The 19,753-nt window shown below is 35.7% G+C and overlaps 1 protein-coding gene and 1 long non-coding RNA gene across 3 annotated transcripts in view; one reads left to right on the top strand and one right to left on the bottom strand.

Moving 5' to 3' along the window:
* Positions 1–18,355, bottom strand: part of LOC121729297 (transcription factor E2F2) — a 28,667-nt gene extending 10,312 nt beyond the window's left edge. Inside the window, exons 1-6 of one of the 2 annotated variants that reach the window (XM_042117769.1) lie at positions 18,247–18,355; positions 16,570–16,775; positions 4,031–4,194; positions 3,559–3,755; positions 2,451–2,536; positions 814–972 (exon numbers count right to left, since the gene is read on the bottom strand). In XM_042117769.1, coding sequence (XP_041973703.1) covers positions 814–972; positions 2,451–2,536; positions 3,559–3,755; positions 4,031–4,194; positions 16,570–16,773 — 810 coding nt within the window. In that variant the 5' untranslated portion in view covers positions 16,774–16,775; positions 18,247–18,355. Of the gene's footprint in view, positions 1–813; positions 973–2,450; positions 2,537–3,558; positions 3,756–4,030; positions 4,195–16,569; positions 16,776–17,130; positions 17,593–18,246 lie in introns of those variants that run through there. The other variant, XM_042117768.1, reaches the window with a different exon arrangement.
* LOC121729298 lies at positions 698–18,836 on the top strand. The gene is made up of 3 exons (XR_006035946.1): positions 698–802; positions 4,829–4,831; positions 18,826–18,836. It is a non-coding gene; the product is annotated as an uncharacterized LOC121729298 (long non-coding RNA).
* The last annotated feature ends 917 nt before the right edge of the window (positions 18,837–19,753 follow it).

The raw sequence follows: 19,753 nt of genomic DNA, 5'->3' as shown, positions 1-19,753 counted from the left end.
ATCTGGTAGTCTTATTACTGCTTACTATGTTATTGCTACTTAGTGATAAAGATAAACTTCTGACTGAGGCTGTATTTTCACTGAAGCGGAGCGGAGCTTAGCGGAGCCGAATTGACCAATCACCATGCTCGAAATCTTCGCTGTCATTCCGCTGTAATAGCACGATTGGTCAATTCGGGCACCGCTAAGCTCCGCTCCGCTCCGCTTCAGTGAAAACGCAGCCTTAAACTGCGTTAGGATTCGCTGCATTTGCCCTTGCATGCGCAGCGACTAATAGAATCACTGCGCATGCGAGGGCGAGGCAGGGCTGCGAATCATAAGCGCAATCGAAACGCACCCTTAGGCGATTTGCAGACGACGGGGCCGGGCGGGCTTTTTGTCCGCGGACATGCCGCGCCGCCAGTGCTCGCCGGGCACCTGCGGCGCGGTCTTTTTGTCCGCCGTGTGCGTTGGTAATATAGGATTCCCTTTGTGCTATCGTTCGCGGCGAAATTGACCGGCCCGCCCCGCCCCGTCGTCTGCAAAGCGCCTTAAAATATCAAAGCGTGGCAGAAGCGTAGCGGACCTTGGGAGGGTCCCATATAAAAATTTGTTTGGGTCCCTTAGGAAAAATTCATACAGCAGATACGGCGGTGGCTACGCCCCTGGTGCCTGGTATCTGGCTTCGCTAAGGCTTCGGCCAAACTACGGTGGAAAACCGTAGATTATTCCCGCTCTGCCGACGCGAACGTCCCGCTTTGCAGACGCTCCCGCTTCGCAGTCGCTTTGGTCGCGTAGGTTAGGCGGAAGCTTAACTGTGAAAGTTTAACTCACACTGAGCCTGGTGTCGGGCGGCGCTTTGATGGGTATGACGGTCTGGTTTCGGAAGTCGCGTATGCTGCGCAGGTCGGCGTACGTGATGTATGCGCGCGCGCCGTGCTCCGCCGACAGCCGGGCTAGCGCGTGCTCGGCCGCCGTCAGTGCGCGACCCACCTAGGGGTTACAATTAGAAGAGTTAATCACTACTAAAAAACGAAGTTGGTTTCCGCTGTCTGTCCCTATAGAGGCTTAAATCTTCAAAAATGCAGAATATTTTGCTAATATGTAGCGTACTAGATGACGTCAAATCCGTTGCGTCAAAATTAGTTTATCGAGCTAGAGCCGCACGTTTCTCCCTTGGCCAATTTTGACTTTTGACTGATGAGTGATGACATGACAGTCAACTCATCAGTCAATCCAGCCATCTCCGGACTATAGTTTGTGCGTTTTATGATGATATGCGTGAATATAATTTATTACATTTTGATTTTTTTTGTTTTCTTGTAAAAAAAACCCGTAGCAAGGAACATGAAAACTGTCACCCATATCATCTTATAACGCACAAACTATAACATTGGATTGACCTAACCTGACTTCATTAACTTCTTTGATGGTATTTTTTTTTTATTTTATTTTATTTTTATTTTATTTTAAAGGAAAACTTACAGCTAGTACAAAGGTAGAATTCAAGTGTAACAATACAAATGCCAATTAAAAGTTTTCGCGACTAGGTATTTGTTTAGATTGTACATACATTTTGTTGACGTCAAATTGACGCACTGTGGTGAATATATCTAATATCATATTATATATAAAAGAATAAAAAAGAAAGACAACAATAAAAATAATAGCCTAAACTTGGATCATCATGTATCAGTAATGTGCAAATTATTATCATAAACTAAATTAGCTTTTGTCAGTAGTATTAAAGAAATGGTCTGTTAACACTTTTCTGAGACTTCTAATATTAGTATTAAATAGATCTACGTCGGTACTTTGAGACGCTGTATTGTACGCTTTGCTAGCTCGCACGATGTACGCATTTTGCCGGTAGGTGGTAGGGGCATATGGAACGTGTAGGAGTTGACGTCTTCTAAGAGAGCCGGAGGGTATTTTGAGCTCAAATTTACTGACTAGTTCCGGGCAATCAATTGAACCACTGAATATTTTGAAGAGCAACGACAAGTCGGCAATGTTTCTTCGTTCGGCGAGAGGCAAGATGTGAAATTTTTTGCATCTTTCGATATAGTTAGGTAGGTGGGTATTTGACTTAAACTGTATGAATTTTAAAAACTTTTTTTGAATATTCTCAATTCTATCAATGTAGGTAGCGTAGCTGGGGTTCCATACGGGCGAAAATTTGTACGCAAAATAATGTATTTTGTACATTATTTTGCGTTAAGAATAAAGACGGCTGGCTTTGACATCACGCGACCAAATTACGTCCACCATCTGCCTATGAATCAACTTCTATGATAATAATACATCAAGATTCTATCTCAGGTGTGTCTAAGAGTTTAGCATGTCTCTTGGGCACCCTTGAAATTATATCAAGGGGTTTTTCGTGGTTGGTTGGTGTCTATCCTGGCTCACAGGAGTAGCAGTGCTGGGAATGTGTGTTGGACATCATCATCTATCGTGGAGATCAGTACCTGAGCCTCTCGCTCTGTCAGCGCGCGCACCTCGCGCCGCAGCCGCCGCGCGCGCCCCTCCTCGCCGCAACCACCGCCGTCCACACCTATACAAATATAGCTTTAAAACATGTATAGAAAATCTACTTTTTATATTGATAAGTACACTTGTTGAATAAATAATAGTAAATTATTACAACTCGAGACTGACGGCGACCATTGTTTGTGTGACGGGATAGCGATGGACGTTGCCATGGTGACATACTTATTTAGTCACTTCAATAAAATAATATGGGAGAAATCCTTTATATGGCAAAACAACGTTTGCTGGGACTGCTAGTTTTATACGGATATACGGACATTTCATGCTTAAACGGTAAACATATCTGTTAATATACAGTTGAATGTTCTTGCATGATTTCTAATAAAAATTAGAAGCCAAGAAATATTTATAATAAATTTATTATAGTATATCGCTTCAAATACAAATGATTTTCTACACAAGCTCAAGTTGTACAATATAAGTACATAGAAGTTAGTAGAGTACCTATGAAGATTTATTTTTGGCGCAAAAATCAACAAAACGTACATTTAATACTGGTACTACTGTTGTGTACTTACACAAAATTTCATTAGCATCGACGTCTGATTAGATCTAAAAATGTGTACAACAAGTCACACATTTAATTCCGTACCCTTACATAACGTCGTCGCGCAGTCAACAGATAATAATTTGGGCATGTAATTACGTCGCTAGCGTAGGGAATCAGGAGTGGTCGCGCTCGAGCGAGTCGCAAGTCGCAGCTGTCATACAAGACGACCACCTAATGTTTTACACACCTAAAATTTTAGTATAACGACTCCTTCCGACTTAGTTATTACTGCTACCCTTACCTTAAGCTCTGCATACGAGCATAAACTCAAGTCTCGATTTTAATGCGGCAACAGTGTAAAGCTACGCTAAAAACGCTGAATCAATTTCAATAAAATGTGGTACAGAGATATTGTGCGTCCCGGAAAGGGATATAGAAACTATCAAACTACATACGTACGGATCCCGCGCGACATGCGATTACGCGTAGGAACAACGTCTACCCAAATATAATATTAGTACAAGTTTCGTACTTACCGCATTTCCATTGTATATTGTTCTTGGACCTCTTCTCTAGTATGCCGATTCCTTCTAGAACATTAGTGATATCGTATATACGTCGTTTTTGTACTGAGAGGCGCTCCGCTGCTAGGTTCAAGTCCAACACTCCATTTTGTGAGGATTTGAGGAGGGCTACAAACTTTTTGGTCAGGAGACCGAGTGATGTATCAAACCTGTAACGATAGACAACCTAAAATGAGCATTAATTCGATAATAATTAGTAAATTATTAGACATTAGAAGAAATCCTTCAGAAACCTAGATTTTTTCTACTCTAATGAATGTAAAACTTAGCCTTTAACTATATTTATGGACAATAAAAATACGTTAACTAACGTAAAACTCACAAACAAACATTCCAGCATCAATGAGAGCTGGACACACAAAAAACGTCGGCCATTTGCCCATTCCTGTCGGCCTCTGATGGCGCATAGAAAAAAAATATATACCTGGAGCGTTCTGTGTATTTTTTCATAGAACTGGACGGTCGGCTGTACGGCGTGAGCACTTTGACGCGCTTCTGCTTCGGCGTTTTGAAGTCCGCCTTCATCGGCACCACATGGCCCTGGCTACCTGAGCTGCTCTCGCTCAGATTCAGTCTTCTTTTCACCGCCTGCCAACAAAGATAGAGATCATGAGCATTGAACACAAACATAAGGACTAAGGAGTCGCATGTAATGTAAATGTTTATACGGATTCGATAGATAATTGAGATTTCTCTCGACCTAAATACAATATGGTCTGTTATTGTATTCTCAGTCGAATCTGTCATTTAACGTTGCTCCGTCAGTCAGAAATAGGATGGAACAAATTGGATGGAGAAAATTGAGTAACAAATTTAAACATCGCTCCAGTCGATATGTAATATTGGAAAGATAAAAGTAACGGAAAAAGAAATGTCTCTTGTGTGTAAATCGACAATAATATGAAACTTTCCATTAATTACTACTTAGGTGTTTACAATTTAACTGAATCTAATTTATTTCATTTACGACTTACGAGTCAGGTAGTAGTAAGATAGTCGTCTCGATATCAATATGATAATATAATTTCCTCACTTCCAATATAACTATTATATTTTAATTGTGAAGAAAATACTCCAACCATTATATTATTATACTAGACGTTCCGTGTGGCTTCGCCCGCGTAAATTAGATATTTCACAGACAAATTACTCCACAAAAAATAGCCTCTTCACGTGGTCTTCTTCTTATCTGTGTCAAATAACATAAAAAATGCTTCAGTAGTTCGTGAGATAAGCTCTTTCAAATAATTCCCTCCGCTTTTTCCACATTTTCCTCTATTTCGTCGCTCCTATTAGTCTTAGCGTGATAAATATATCCTTCGATCACTAGTATATTAGTGATCGAAGCCTATATCCTTCCTCGATAAATGGGCTATCTAGCACTGAAGGATTTTTTTAAATCGTACTAGTAGTTCCTGAGATTAGCGCGTTCAAACAAACAAACTCTTCCACTTTATAATATTAGTAAGTATAGATGGTAGTCTCCAGGCAAGGGCGGTGTACTACGTAGCATAGAAATGTAGAGGTAGCTTGATAAACTACTGATAGGGAGGCATTATACGTAAAAGACGCAGTAAGCGTAAGTCGTAAGACCACGCCCATAGCCGTGAAAAGGAAAGGATATTGACCAAATCAAGGTGCATATTATCCCCGCGTTCCATTTGATGCTAAAAACGATCAAAACGCTCAAAATTCCTCCTATTTTGAGCGTTTTGATCGTTTTTAACATCAAATGGAACGCGGGGTATGTAGTTCTTTTCTTGCAGTTATAAAGATGACCAAGTTTATTATTTTTTATTAGCAGATTTTAGGGTTTCATTGTCAATAAATGTATTAATTAAAGTTTGAATAAAATTTGAAAATAGTATTATTGCTTGGATCAAATCACGGAAAACAGATGTTATATATAATATGATTAGAATGTAATACTATGTAAATAATGGTGGAAGATATTATTTTATTTATCACTGACTGTTAAATATATTATGTCGTATTAGATACACTATCGAACACATAGCAGACTGAACAAATCGAGGTTACGATAAACTCAAAAAGAATTGAAATGGCAATGGTCAGTTATGCAGATTATATTATTAAGTAGAGCTACGATCCTTGAAATACAAACATGAGGCTAGATTTCATAGATTCTTTAAAAAAAAATATGAAGTTTTGTGACACGTTTTATTTCGGATAATATGGCCAATACTTTAATATTATAAGACAAGGTATTACTAGACTAAAATGAATGCAGATGATCTTATAATAATATAAATCAACTAAGGCTGACTAAAATACTACAAATACTACAATATAAGAGAACAAGGTCTCCAGTCTCCATATTTATGATGAATAATCACGAGTTTCACTGTCATAACATAACTCATAAGCGAATATTTGGTCTAGAACTTCGTAATCGCTTGTATTAGTCAATCAAAGGCCAACGCAATGCCGAATTTATATTTTAAATGAGAGTAGGCCACTTTGTTTCCGCCGCCCCGTATAATATGTGGGCATTTTCAAAAAAACGTGTACCCTTGCAAAAATATGTCTATATTTTTTAAGGTCATTTATTTACCTTTTTTTGAATGTCATATACAAGGAAAAATATTGAACTAATGGAATAAGTTAAAAAGAACGCTGAAAACGTTATATTATTCTGATATTATTGAAACAAAATCGAATTTTCGACGAAACAGATTCCGTTGTGCGACTAAATGTAAAATATAATTTAATACAAAAAAATACAGCAATAAATGGATTTCTTCGTTAATTTAATCTAGTGAAATGCATATTTAATTGTTTATTAAAAAAAATTTAGATAATTTCAAGGATCAACAAGAGTAGCAATTATTTTTAATCCATAGTGTGACTATGTGACCCAACCACTAGGTTATTTTTCATTTTTTTACATGAGTAAGTAATATTTAACATATTTAAAGGAGTTTTTATAACACAAAAACCTTTTATTTAAACATTTTTATTGTTGCACTACTTATAAAAGTAAAAAATTCTTTGATTTCATAGATTTAACTTCAATAATTAGAGGGACGAACATCTCATAATCATAAAGATGTGTTCACATGTCTACGAATTCCTAAGTTATTAATGACATCGGATTATATGCACGATCAAAGTGCCGAAATATCCATGCAAATATGCACGAAAAATGGTCGAAATATGCACAAAATATGCACAATCAAAAGTCACTTAATATTAAAATTTATTATTTTTTTGAAGACTTTTCCGGTAGTGACATTAATAAAAGCGCCAATTTTTATAATTTCATAAAATCCAGGATTTTTAATTTCTTGAAATAAAGACTTTTTATTTATTTATTATACGCCAATAATAATTTTCTACCAACATTTTCCGATTGCAATCTTAATGCCCATGGAAGTTAAACTACCGAAATATGCACTATCAACGAAAAATTGCCAAAATATGCACTATCGCCTAAAAAGTGACATTATATGCATTTGCATATGCAAGTATGCAAATGCATATAATCTGATGTCTAGTTATTATAAATCTGCAAATATCAACGACACAAAATGATTTTCAACTTTACTGATAGAAAAGTAGTGGAAATAAAATCAAAATTTTTAAAAAACATAAAACTTTTAGGTACTTAAATTTTAAATAGTATATTTGTTATTGTTAAGTAAAGTCGACGCCTTTATGATTTGGCTGTAGCGATATCGATTTTTCTCAGCAATAACTAAAGCTAAGAAATTAAAGTTCATTGGCAGTATTTATCATGTCTTTGTCTTTGATTTACCCATAGCATAACACGATTGGTCAACTTTTATAACACAGAATAATCAATCAAATAGACCTGTGTAAAAAAAAAGGATTCCTATTTTTCCCTACAGAGGAGAGTGATTTAAGCTTCCAAAAATGTACATGGATTGGTTCAAGCATACACTTTAATTTGCCCATAGCTTATATGAAATGTATTTATGGTTTTTAAATTACGCGACAAAACTATTTTGTCGCTTACGCCCTTTCCATTTTTTGCTGTTCCATTGCTTGTTTTCTGTGAGAGGCCGGGCCGGCCTTTCATAGAAAACTAGCAATCTAAAACATATCCAAAACGGTTTTTTACTTTAACGCGGCGTCACCTTAACACATAAGTAATAAAAAATATATTTGTATGTTAATCGTACCAGTTTAAAAATCTCCAATTTTCTTAATAAAATCTGTGAATAAAAAAATAATTTATTTAAAATGTGAACTAAGCCTTATGCTTTCCGCCTGTTGTGACTTGTCCGTTCCATTATATGTGACCATACGAAAAGTCACAAGTCGGAAGTCACGTAATATTACTTTCTTTTACTTTTAAAGTGTTTGTAAATAACCGATAATAGTTATCACAATTTCATTTTTTATACTAAATACTAAACTAATTTTGCAACGTGTCAACAGTAAAAACAGTTGGAGAAAGTATAATAATGCTTACAAAATATGGTCACTTATCTGAACAAATAAACCGTTCCTGAAGAACCATCCAACCTGCGTCCGCGTCTTGTAGCAGATTTTTAACTACTAAATTTAAATTGAAGTTTCTCGATGTACAATGAAATATAGTGCTATCATTTAGTGCCGAAAATATTTTTGTAGTATGTTTATAAAACTAAAAAAAACGGTCACTAAACCGAACATTCCGGCCGGGTTGTTTTTTCATGATTATAATTTTAATTAATTTGTAGTTAAATTATGTTAGATTTTTCAATAACAAGACATTCAATTGATACATTAAGTATTTAAGAATCTAACATATGTTTTTTAAGTAACTTACTTTAAGAAAAAAAATAGTTATTAAAGATTTTGTTACAACTTCTGGGAAGGGGACAGGTGAATTTAATAGGTTTCGGTACTTAAAAACCCTTATAAATCTCATACTAAATAAAATTATATACAAACGTGAATGTATTTTAATAAAAGAAAACTTGTTTATGCTCCTACATTAAAATTACAAAATGTTAGTATGTAATTTTTTACAAATAATCTGTAGCGAAGTCAAGGGACAAGGTAAAAACCAGGGGTACACATTTTTTTGAAAATGCCCATGTACGTGATCAGTAGGGCCTCTGGATGCTGCCGCCCCTAGGCCGTGAGCTATAACGGCCTATTTATAAATCCGCGGCTGGGCCAACGTAGAGGCCGCATAAAACGAGTAAAAGAGATAAAATAGAGGTGAAAACTATACCAAACAATATTTAATCTGAATAATGTCAATGTATTTACTATTTACAATATCGTCAATAGTGTGACGATAATACAGATTGTCGAGTCGTACGTCACGCTCTCGCGTAGATATATAAAATAGGTTAGTGGCAACATAATTATGTTAATAAGCAGATTTCTCTTGCTTTGTAATTCTTCATCGGCAGTATGTTGCAGCTAATCGTTGTTTGATTTGTCCTGATATACTACCTATAAACTATAGCTATGTTTGTAGTATCTTTAATAAGGTTAGTAGTAGTAGGTTTCAAAGTCAATCAAACAAGAGAACCAACAGTTACGACTTCAATCTTAATTCCCTTGTCCACGAGAGAAAAATAATTTCTTCTCTCTTCTTCCTTTAAATTTTCAAGTGCAAAAAATGAGCTTTTATGTCACGGAATATATAACACTAATGTTATATATTTTGTAGTGTTATATATTCCGTGTTTTATGTATACTTAATACATAAGAAGTGTGTATTGTGTTTGAAGTAATCACTATGTATCAAGTGAAAATATAAAAATATGTAAACAACAACCATTGCATCAGCTAAGGCATACCAAGAATTGCTTTCTTTATTGAAGACATCCAACGAAAGCCTACCTAAAGAGACCTACAGTGATCCCATTACAATGCACACATTGTTAGAGTTAACCGAAAATATGGAACAATCGGCTGCCGCTGGGTCCCCTCGAAACTAAGTCACTTGTATCACGCCGGGTTAAACCAGATATACTCACTCTCAGGACCAAGTAAGTCATCGTCACAAGTTCACAACACCATTTTCACAGAACACAAAACAACACACAATAACGCGGGGGGCACGATCTTATCGAACTTTTTAAACGGATGCAAAATTAAAGAAACACATTTAGACAAGAATTCCCAATGTGCTGATGCATCGTGCAACTAGTTCGACGTACGGCGGCGCGGGGCCAGAGCCCCTTCGAGGAAGTGTGTGGGGAGGGTACCGGTACACAATACACGACATAAATTAGAACCAACACAAAGCCGACGGGCTCTCGGAAGGGACTCCGGCGAAAGAATGCCAATTCCTTATCTCAAAATTTCGAGTATTATTACCGGTGATCTGACGCGACTATTGTTAATTTGCGGGTTGGCCGTTTTTTTCGTGAGCTCGGCGTTGTAAATCAGGGCAGATGTGCGAACCCGAACATCTAAGATACACTTTTCAAACCCCTGCGATCTATTTACATAATCAATTTATGCCCTTCCATTGCCCGAATGCAGCCTGCTGCCTGCATAATGCGTACCCGACGACCGGATAAAATAATTCATTTAAAAATACAAAAGGATTTTTTAAGCCAAAATTATCTTGATATCCCACAACCCTTACATTTAAATGATTCATCAGTCAATTGTCATCAACTCAGTAACGAAATCTTCATGAAAGACTGACTACTTACCCGAGAGTCATTATCAACAATTTTTTTATCTTAAAATTGTCTAAAAATTGACTTGAATTTGATTTAATAACTGATTAATTACTTTTTGACCGACTTCCAAAAAGGAGGTAATTTTCCAGAACATTCACAACTATGAAAATCGGCGCAGATCATAACATTATAAAACTATGTGACAGAGTTTTTCCGTGACAATCAAAACAGAGTATTTAGTATTTACCTCCTCTATTAAAGAGAAACAAGATGTACATATAATGTATTAATATTTCGTCATATAAAACGTAAAAATTCAACACGAATACTGTCATAAAAGGTCAGGAAGTGTTAGAAGTACTTATGTCCTTATTAGATGAACCATTCCGGTCTGCTTGAAAAGGAGAACTTATCAACAAACACTATTACGTATAAACTGAATTACTTGTTTTTGTCAAAGTAACCATAACACATGGCCCTTACAAATATATCATGATTCATGACATTGTTTCATGCACGCATCTCAATTCTCAAGATGTCCGCCGAAACGGCCGAATACGCTCCACTTGCGCACGGGTCCCCGGAATAAAAAGTCAAAAGACGAGAGGGTTGTATTGCTGGCGAAATTTTAATTCAGGTTCATTGACCTACAACAATTCACTTATTGAAATCTTCGATAAAAGAACTTTTTAAATACAGTGCGAACTTTTGTTCCTTACTTTTTAGGCAACAATAACAGGGGAGGTGTTTATTTAAGCAATCTATAAAAAAAACATTCCCATTGTAAGAAAACATGACCAAAAACTAAAACATCTATCTTTAATTTTTAATAACCATTTCAACTGTTTAAAACAAAGCTTTCAATCCTATTGGTCAAATTATTTCCACCCCAAAATATTCGGGTCAAAACCAAAGCAGTCTATAACTTACCCAATGGTAAACTACATCTAACAATTTTACCCAATAATATTCAGTGAACTAAAGAAAACGTATAGATTAGGGGCGCAACCCTTTCGTGTAGCATCAAACTAGTATTCTTAACCAACGGGGAAAAATATAATTTATGTCGATGCAAACAACAGAATCTAATGAAGAATCAAAACAAGGTAGGTATTCACTCCAACAGAACGAAGAGACCGAAATACTTTATTTTCTTCGCATTTTATATAAAAATTTAAAAGGTTTTTATAAAGACTAAACTGCTAAAGTATATAGGTGCAATTTTATTCTATAACTTTTTGCCATCTTGTTGGTATGATTCCATTGCTATAAAAATGCTAGGGCTTCTGATGAAAAAACTGAGACAAGTGGTTTTGGCAGTCTTCTTGTGATGTCAACCTGACACTGCCTAAGGAATTCTGCAGCGACCGAAACAGGTGGAAATCTGAAGGTGCAAGGTCAGGACTATACGGCGGATATATTAACACCTCCCAGCCAAACTCTCGTAATTTTGGCTGAAAGATGTGTGAGGTCTAGCGTTATCAAGGTGAAAAACCACACCCTTCTGTTGATTAATTCCGACCGCTTTCTCTCAACTTCTTGCTATAATCTCATCAGTTGTTCGCAGTACAGTTCAGAATCGATGGTCCTGTCTGGCGGTAACAGCTCATAATGAATGATGCCCTTCCAATCCCACCACACACACAGCGTTACCTTGTTGCGAGTTAAGCGGGGAATTGACTACCGGGCCGCCCGTCACGGGCAGGTCTGTCGCATGTCTGCTCGTCAATTCTTAGGTACGGGCACAGACATGCCCGTTGGCCCGAGCCCGCAGCCGGCCCGCGAGATCGCATTTTTCCCGCGCGGGCACGGGCAAATGTGAACATGAATGGTCGCGACGGGCGGCTGTCGTCATTCGCGCCTTGGAGAGCGACTGGAGTGCTCTTAAAATAATATTTTAAAACATATTATTGTAAACAATACAAACCCTAAAGTTAGGAATGAAGGAACAAAAGCAATTTTGACATTCGTTTATTTCCATTTACTGGTCGTATCCTTGTTTGTGGAAAGTTAAAAGCAAGAATTACATGAACACCGATCTACGTAATGCTGCTAATACAGCGAACTTATTGAAAAATCCAAAGAACTCAATGCCGATGCTGATCTATCATTTGTTACAAAGAAGATCGAGTCCATTAGTCCACGACCGAGCTGCAGCCGTCTATCTATTCGACTGACTTGCCTGTTCTGTGTGTGTTCAATAGGGGCAAGCGGCAGACTTGTCCCAGACCGGGCGGCCCGCGGGCAGCCCGGTAGTGAATTCCCCGCTTTAACCCGGGTTTCGCCACAGTCTGTGAAGCCTGACCGGCCTTTGACCACTCTCACAGATACTGCATTAGGTCCATAAACATCACAAATTTTTTTCGCGGCATGTGTTGCATTTTTACCTTTTTTATAATAAAATTTTAAACTGAATTTATTCATGAGAATCACTAATTTTAACAATAAGAAAAACAAATGAAAATCTCACACTTACCGAATTTGGAATTGTCTTCTGTAAAATTAAAACTTTTTAATGATACCAAAATCATCCCCAGATACAATTGGTGTAGCCCAAGAGATTTTACGACAAGTTCATATATACTATAATGTGAAAAGATTTTTTCCTTAACCTATTAGAAACTACTAATGAAAGAACGATCTTTGGAATGGGTAAATTATTACTAACAAGAAAAAGGCAAAAGACAAAAATTAGGAATTAAACAACTAAAAACGTCATAGTTGTTATTCAAAAACAGGACAGGTTACCAAAAATGACGAGGAAGAGAGAAAGAGACAGGCGAAAGTCCAATGACCCCACACTAGGGAGAGACGCGATGGCCTACGGATGAAGTGACGTAAGTATATAAATTTCAGCACCAAATTATACATGGTTTACTAGAAACATCGATACATGAATACCTGCATGTACTATCAGTGAAGTTGATTTAGGCAGATGGCGGACCTATGTCATTTGGTCGCTTTGTGTCCAACCCAGCCGACAGATCCCGATCAACATTGAATTGACATAATTTGACGAAATGACGTAGGTCCGTCAACTGCCTATGAATAAATTTCTTCGATGGTATAGGTACCATTAAATCAATACATTCAATCTCGGAGGCCACATTAGGATGTGGCCTCCGAGATTGAACGCTATAAAAATCAGCACGTTTGACGCCTCACCAATCACGTAAAACACCTCAACCAAACCCCCAGGAACTGGCGAACTGCTTGACTCCCGCAAGGTGGTAACAAAATTGAAAAGAAACCACTCACTTAAGGGGGCGACTAACCCTAAAGTGTCGATTTTATAATTCATTTATATACTTGAAAATAAGCCCCGAATTGTTTCATTTTCTAAAATTAGATACTACATTATATTTCCGAGAATTCGATCTGAGCAAAAAGACGATATCTTAAATTTTTCTCGATAGGAAAAAAATCACAAAGATGCATCTAATTTTCACGAATTTTTCATTTATTGCCATAACCGTGCATTGAACTAAGTTAATATTTTAACACATTGTATAAAATTCTATCATTGAGAGATCACACATTGTATAAAATTCTATCATTGAGAGATCGACCTAGCGGATTTTTAAAATGTTGAATATTTATCGAATTATTGAGAAAAAACTAATTTGGCCATGAATCCGCGTCGTTCATTTTCACCTGGCATATGAAAGACGGGCGTGAGTGTGAAGAGAGAAGGACGATGTTTGATTTTTGGGGTTAGTCGCCCTCTTAACTGATTAGAGGCTGAAGCATTAGCGTAATGGCGTTTAATAGGATCAGAATGCTCTTAATTCATCAAGCCTCATACGCTCAACGGTGAACGAGACACAATAGAATATCTATTGTGTCTCGTTTTCCCACGATCCACGGGTTAAACGCCATTCAATCAGTCAAAATATCTCATTATAGTCTGGCCACTGATTGTATATAGGAAAACAAGGGAAAAATATACGGGTTATATACGATAATAACTAATAAGTGTTATAATTGCACTTGCGCAACTGGAGATAGACCACGTGACCATCATGCCCACATGGCGTGGGTGAGCGCCCTACGACTTGCCATGTGCGATGCCCGTTAGACCCCACAAACACTATCGAAGCCATGCCTATTACAATATTGTGCTTTGACCTATGACCTTGAATTGCAGATGGCAAATTCGGGACCCATACCGTAGTTCGACCGACAACGTCCCCAAACCATCAAACATCGCAAAAACAACTAAATGGAAATTATTATAATCTAATAGCTTGCAATCAAGAACATGGATTGTCATTTGTCGTACCTACTGATTAAGAGGCCGGGTGCCATCGAAATTCTCATACATAATTACATACGTAATAACAAAATCATTTTCTCATACGAAAATATTTAACATGTTTGAGTTATTTTTCAGCTTAAAATAGATTTTTTTAGTTAAGGAACCTAGGTAAGGTTCCTACTTCCTGCACAAAAATTTACTACAAAATATTTAAACTCAAAAAAATATTTTTAGTGTTTAAATATTTTGTGGTAAATTTTTGTGCAGGAACCTAGGTAGTTACTATTTTAAGCTGAAAAATAACTCAAAACATGTTAAATATTTTCGTAAGAGAAAATGATTTTGGTATTACGTATGTATGAGAATTTCGATGGCATCCGGCCTCTTAAGTACAGATTTATTTTTTATCAGTGGTGCAGAAGTCAAAAGTCAATTGCAAGTATTCTCATTCTTTTTTTAGTTCTATAGAACTTGCATTGAATTTGGAATATAATATTATGCACATGTAAGTAATTTGAAAATGTTCAGAATATGCATACAGACTACAGCTAAGTATAGTCTATACGCATATTCTTGGGTTAGATGTTAGATCCAACTCAGATTTATACCTAATTTCATGTAAGGTAAAAATTAGTAAGTATATTATGTATTTAGCCAAGTGCAAAATCATGCAAGGCCTTCCTTTAGAAAATATAATATGCTTAATCAATATTTTAAATTGTTATCTAAATTATCAATGTTTAAACAATAAACACAATATTTTATAAATATTATTCTTTACTACAGTACAAGCATTAATGATTAAGCTCAAAAAGTATACTCCGGATCAAAGACAGTTAACACTTCATATTTTGTAAGATATCCATGGCAAGGCACAAAGTTTATTGACCAGACAATAATAATTGATTCATTAAAGAAATGTAAAATATTTGTATTATTATTAACTGCAATACAATATGTAAGAAAAATACAGTTACTTAATAAAATTTCAATAACAACATCCAAGGTGACACGCCTTATTTTTCTAAATTATACATCAAGGCAGACAAAATGTATAGCTTCTATTTATGCTCATTACCAAATCAATATGTAAAAATTGTATAAAGATTAAAGATGTATGAGATTTTAATCTCATTTACTTCATTATAATATATCAATGGTATAAAAATAATTAATTGAAAGGACAGAACCGTGTGAGAAAATTGTAAGTAGAAAAATAGCCTTGTTTTGGTACTCATATTATTAATATATATAATATTATATTCTAAAGAATATAGTAATTTAAGCCAAAACCTTTGAATATAAATAGACCATTTATGGTCAAAGTATCTTTCAATTTCTAAATATTAATATAAATGACAAAATAATATTATATTAAAACATCACTAAGAATGTTGAAATAGAAAACCATTAAATAATAATTTTATCATTTGCCATTATTATTAATTACAATTTTACATATTTTATATCTTATACATTTCCCACTAGTTGAATGACCTTATAATTTAATGGTATAAAAATTATTATTATCAGGTGCCACTCTCAAAAAAGAACATTTTAGTGGTTATACTTTCTACTTACTTATATATTTTATAGAAAAACTATAAAAACAGATCAGATGCTAGCTAATAATACCATAACCTTAAAATTTACATTACACATTCACGAGTCATTGTACCAAATTGTTCATGCATAAGTTTCAAAATTGCATAAGCAATCAATGAGCAAATTCATATTTTGTTTGTCCGTGAACAGGTTAAATGTGATATAAAACAAGCCTGAAAACATGCAAACAAAATTACAAGAAATCATAGTTAAACTATGATTTGAAACATAGTTCGATCTTTGACTTTCTTTGGCTAACCAATACTTTAAATACCGTTAAACTACCAGCCAAATGTGATGCTTTATATGATGAGTATTTCCCTAATAAGTTCTACCTGTATTATAAAATTAAAATAGTTAGAACTATCTTGAAATATAAAGACAATCCAATGTTTCAGCCGAAATCAGCTGATATACAATTGTTGATTACACACATACAGATATGACATTTATGATAGTAATCGAAACGAGACTCACTTCCGAAGTCTTCGGCGGTGCAGTTGGAGCCTCCCGCCGGATCTGGTGCTGCGGCGTAGCTCCGTAGCCATGGTCGAGAAGGTGGTAGCTTATGGGCTGGCTGGGGCTATCGTCGAGGAGTGTGGTTTGCGATGGAGACGCTCCGACGCGGACCACCACTTCGGCTTCTCCCTCCGCCTGCCCTCGCTTCACCCCCCTCGGCATCGCTGCTCAGTAAAATGCAAAACATCAAAAAATACTCAAAACGATCGTATCTCACCCGAAGGTGTCGTCACAATCTAATTAGTGAAGAGGTTAGGGGCGCCGTGCGCGCGGAAATCTCTACCACGAAGCCTCCGAGTCGGAGTGGGTCGATAGAAGATGAATGTAAGTTTATGTAATGTTGAGGTATTTTACGATACCTGTAGACGTCCAGATTGCTTACGTCACGATCTCGACGACTTTTAAAAAAATTGGGCAAGCTAGCGGTAATTCTTGGATATAAGTAACCGCTTTTACAATACGTGCACGAATCGTTGCCGATTTTTCACAAAGTACCTAGCGAAAATCAAAAATACTCACGAAAGGTGTAAGCGCACGATATCCGAATACAGAACCATAAAACGACATTTAATTTTTTCGACGCAAACGCTACATTATCGAGTACTCAAAATAAAATGTCCGCCGCTTTGTTGGTTTCGAGTGAACTCGTGGACATCGAGACGCTCGATAACTTTAGTATTAACGTTACGAGTTACAAATCACATAATATTAATCTCCGCACATAATACTTCACAAAAATTAAATAATATAAAACTAAAACTAGTCCGCATTTTCTACTTTTTTAGTAAAAATGCAGAGCTGTTTAACGACTACAGGAAGCTTTTCAGAACATCTGGCTTGCAAGCAACGTAGCAGTGGCGCGAACTACGCGCGCAGGCGCGAAGCGGCCGTACAAAATCAAGCATCCCCTAGCCGCTAGCGGTCGCCGTTCTCCAAATTCCTCCCCTTGTTGGGAAGCCATAAAAAATATAACGAATTTTTTAATTTCTCATCGACGACTGGTTTTGTTTAGAGCAATGTAGCGCAGCCGCAGTGCGCAAGACGCGTACAATAAAGGCTATGTTTGTATAGCAATTTATTACGATGTTAATCATAGTTATATTAATCATAAAAATATGTGTATTTTTTATGTTAGGTATTTATAATACATATTTATATTTGGTTACAATTCTTAAGTCCAAGGCACAATAATAAAAAAAAACACTCAGGCCTATGTGTAATCAACTAATCACTAATCACTGTAATGTGGTAATGGATTTTATAGTCTTGTTTGTACTTCTTATATTATATTTAATTAATTACGGTAAGTAATAGGTAGGTACATATATTATTAATTAAATTAATTTGGATTCTATTTTAATTTGAACTATGTATTATAATATTTTACATTTTAATGTGTAGTTAATACAAGAACTAAGCAATGACACTCTTAGATAATAATTATTAATGCTGATAATAATAATAACAAAAATAAAACAGTAAAAAGTTTTAAACCTACTAAAGCAAAGTCTGCAAAATAATTATTCTTCAAAACTTTATATAACATACCTAAACAGAATTTTGTATATTATGAAGGTAAATAAAATATAAATAGATAATTATATTATGTACAAGTCGATTTGATTTAAAAATTACCTTACAAGTTTATGCAGTTTTTTTAAGTATAATATTGGACTGTTTATGAATTTGAACATAATCTTGTATCATACTTTACTACGTTCTTGGTTTTAGGTTTTAATAAAAATAACTCTATACTCCAATTATTTTTTATAAACAAACATCCACGGACGTAAAAAAAATACGGACGGATCGCCATTAAGAAATGAGTGAAGCACCCTTAATAAGCCCAGGCGATCATACGTACACATCTTGCACACGCACTCGCACTGTAATAAGCCGATCGTACCGCCATTACGCAATTAGACTGCATCGCGGTGACACGTCTTTGTCATTCATAAATAAAAATAAATATGCCATCTTGTGTTGTAAAATGGTGCAAGAACAATACAACCTTACACAAAAAACATCAAGGAATAATATTTCATAGGTAAGATAACATATTTTTAAAGTATTTTGATAAAATAATGTAAATATTAATTCAACTTCAACAGGTCAGTAATGTCCATAACAAAGTGGGGAAATTTTCCCCAAACCGGGGAAAATTTTAAATTATTTTTAAATAATCAAATAATTAATTTTATTGTCTTTTATTAGTGTCATGTAAGTATTTAGCATACTATTGACCAGTAATTAGGCAGGAATACAATAATAGGGATGTAGACAGTAAACGAAATCTAATACAAATTATTGTTTTTTTGAGATGTATTATAGAATTACCGAAAATGGACATATTTTACTTAATAACTTTATAATATTTTTTATATTTAATAAGTGTTTTTTTTAATTGAAATAAGAGTGTATTTATTTTTTATACATATTTTTAGGTGTAACAAAATACTTATGTACTATCAGAGAAGTTGATTCCTATGCAAATCGGGGACATAAGTAGTTTGGTTGCGTTACGTCAAACCCAGCCGACAGATCACAATTAACATTGAATTGACATAAGTATTCGACCAAATAACGTTGGTCTGTCAATTGCATAGCAATCAACTTCCTTGATGGTACATCTGTAAAATAAATATATTTCCTAAAAATAGTCTACACCCCTATTAATTTCTTAATTTACAAAAGTGGATATAATTTTGTTTGACGACCTCTGTGGCTCAGTGGGTGGGCTGTCGGTAGCTCAAGCCGCGGGTTCGAATCCTGCCGACGGAACAAAAAGTTTTCAAAGTTCCTGGGTCATGGGTGTGTATTAAATATGTGTATCATATAATAAAAATCTTAAATATATGTATAGTATAACAGTATTAAATATATTTCCGTTGTCTGGTACCCGTAACACAAGTCCTTCAGGTACTTAGCACGGGGTTAGACTGACGTGGCGTAAGCGCCCATAGATAAAATTGTTGTCTTAGATTTCCTTCAGTAGTAGGGGAGGAAAGGTGCTATTGGTGTAGTCACCCGAGCGTCATTGAGACCTAGTAGGAATGAAAATATTGAATGGACCTCTAGACCAGGAATAAATTTAACACCATGTTAGGTGATTTGATTTGACGTTAGCGCATGGTAGAACTCT

Source organism: Aricia agestis, chromosome 8, assembly GCF_905147365.1.
Source record: "Aricia agestis chromosome 8, ilAriAges1.1, whole genome shotgun sequence".
NCBI lineage: Eukaryota > Metazoa > Arthropoda > Insecta > Lepidoptera > Lycaenidae > Aricia > Aricia agestis.
This window is presented reverse-complemented; position numbering and strand designations above follow the sequence as displayed.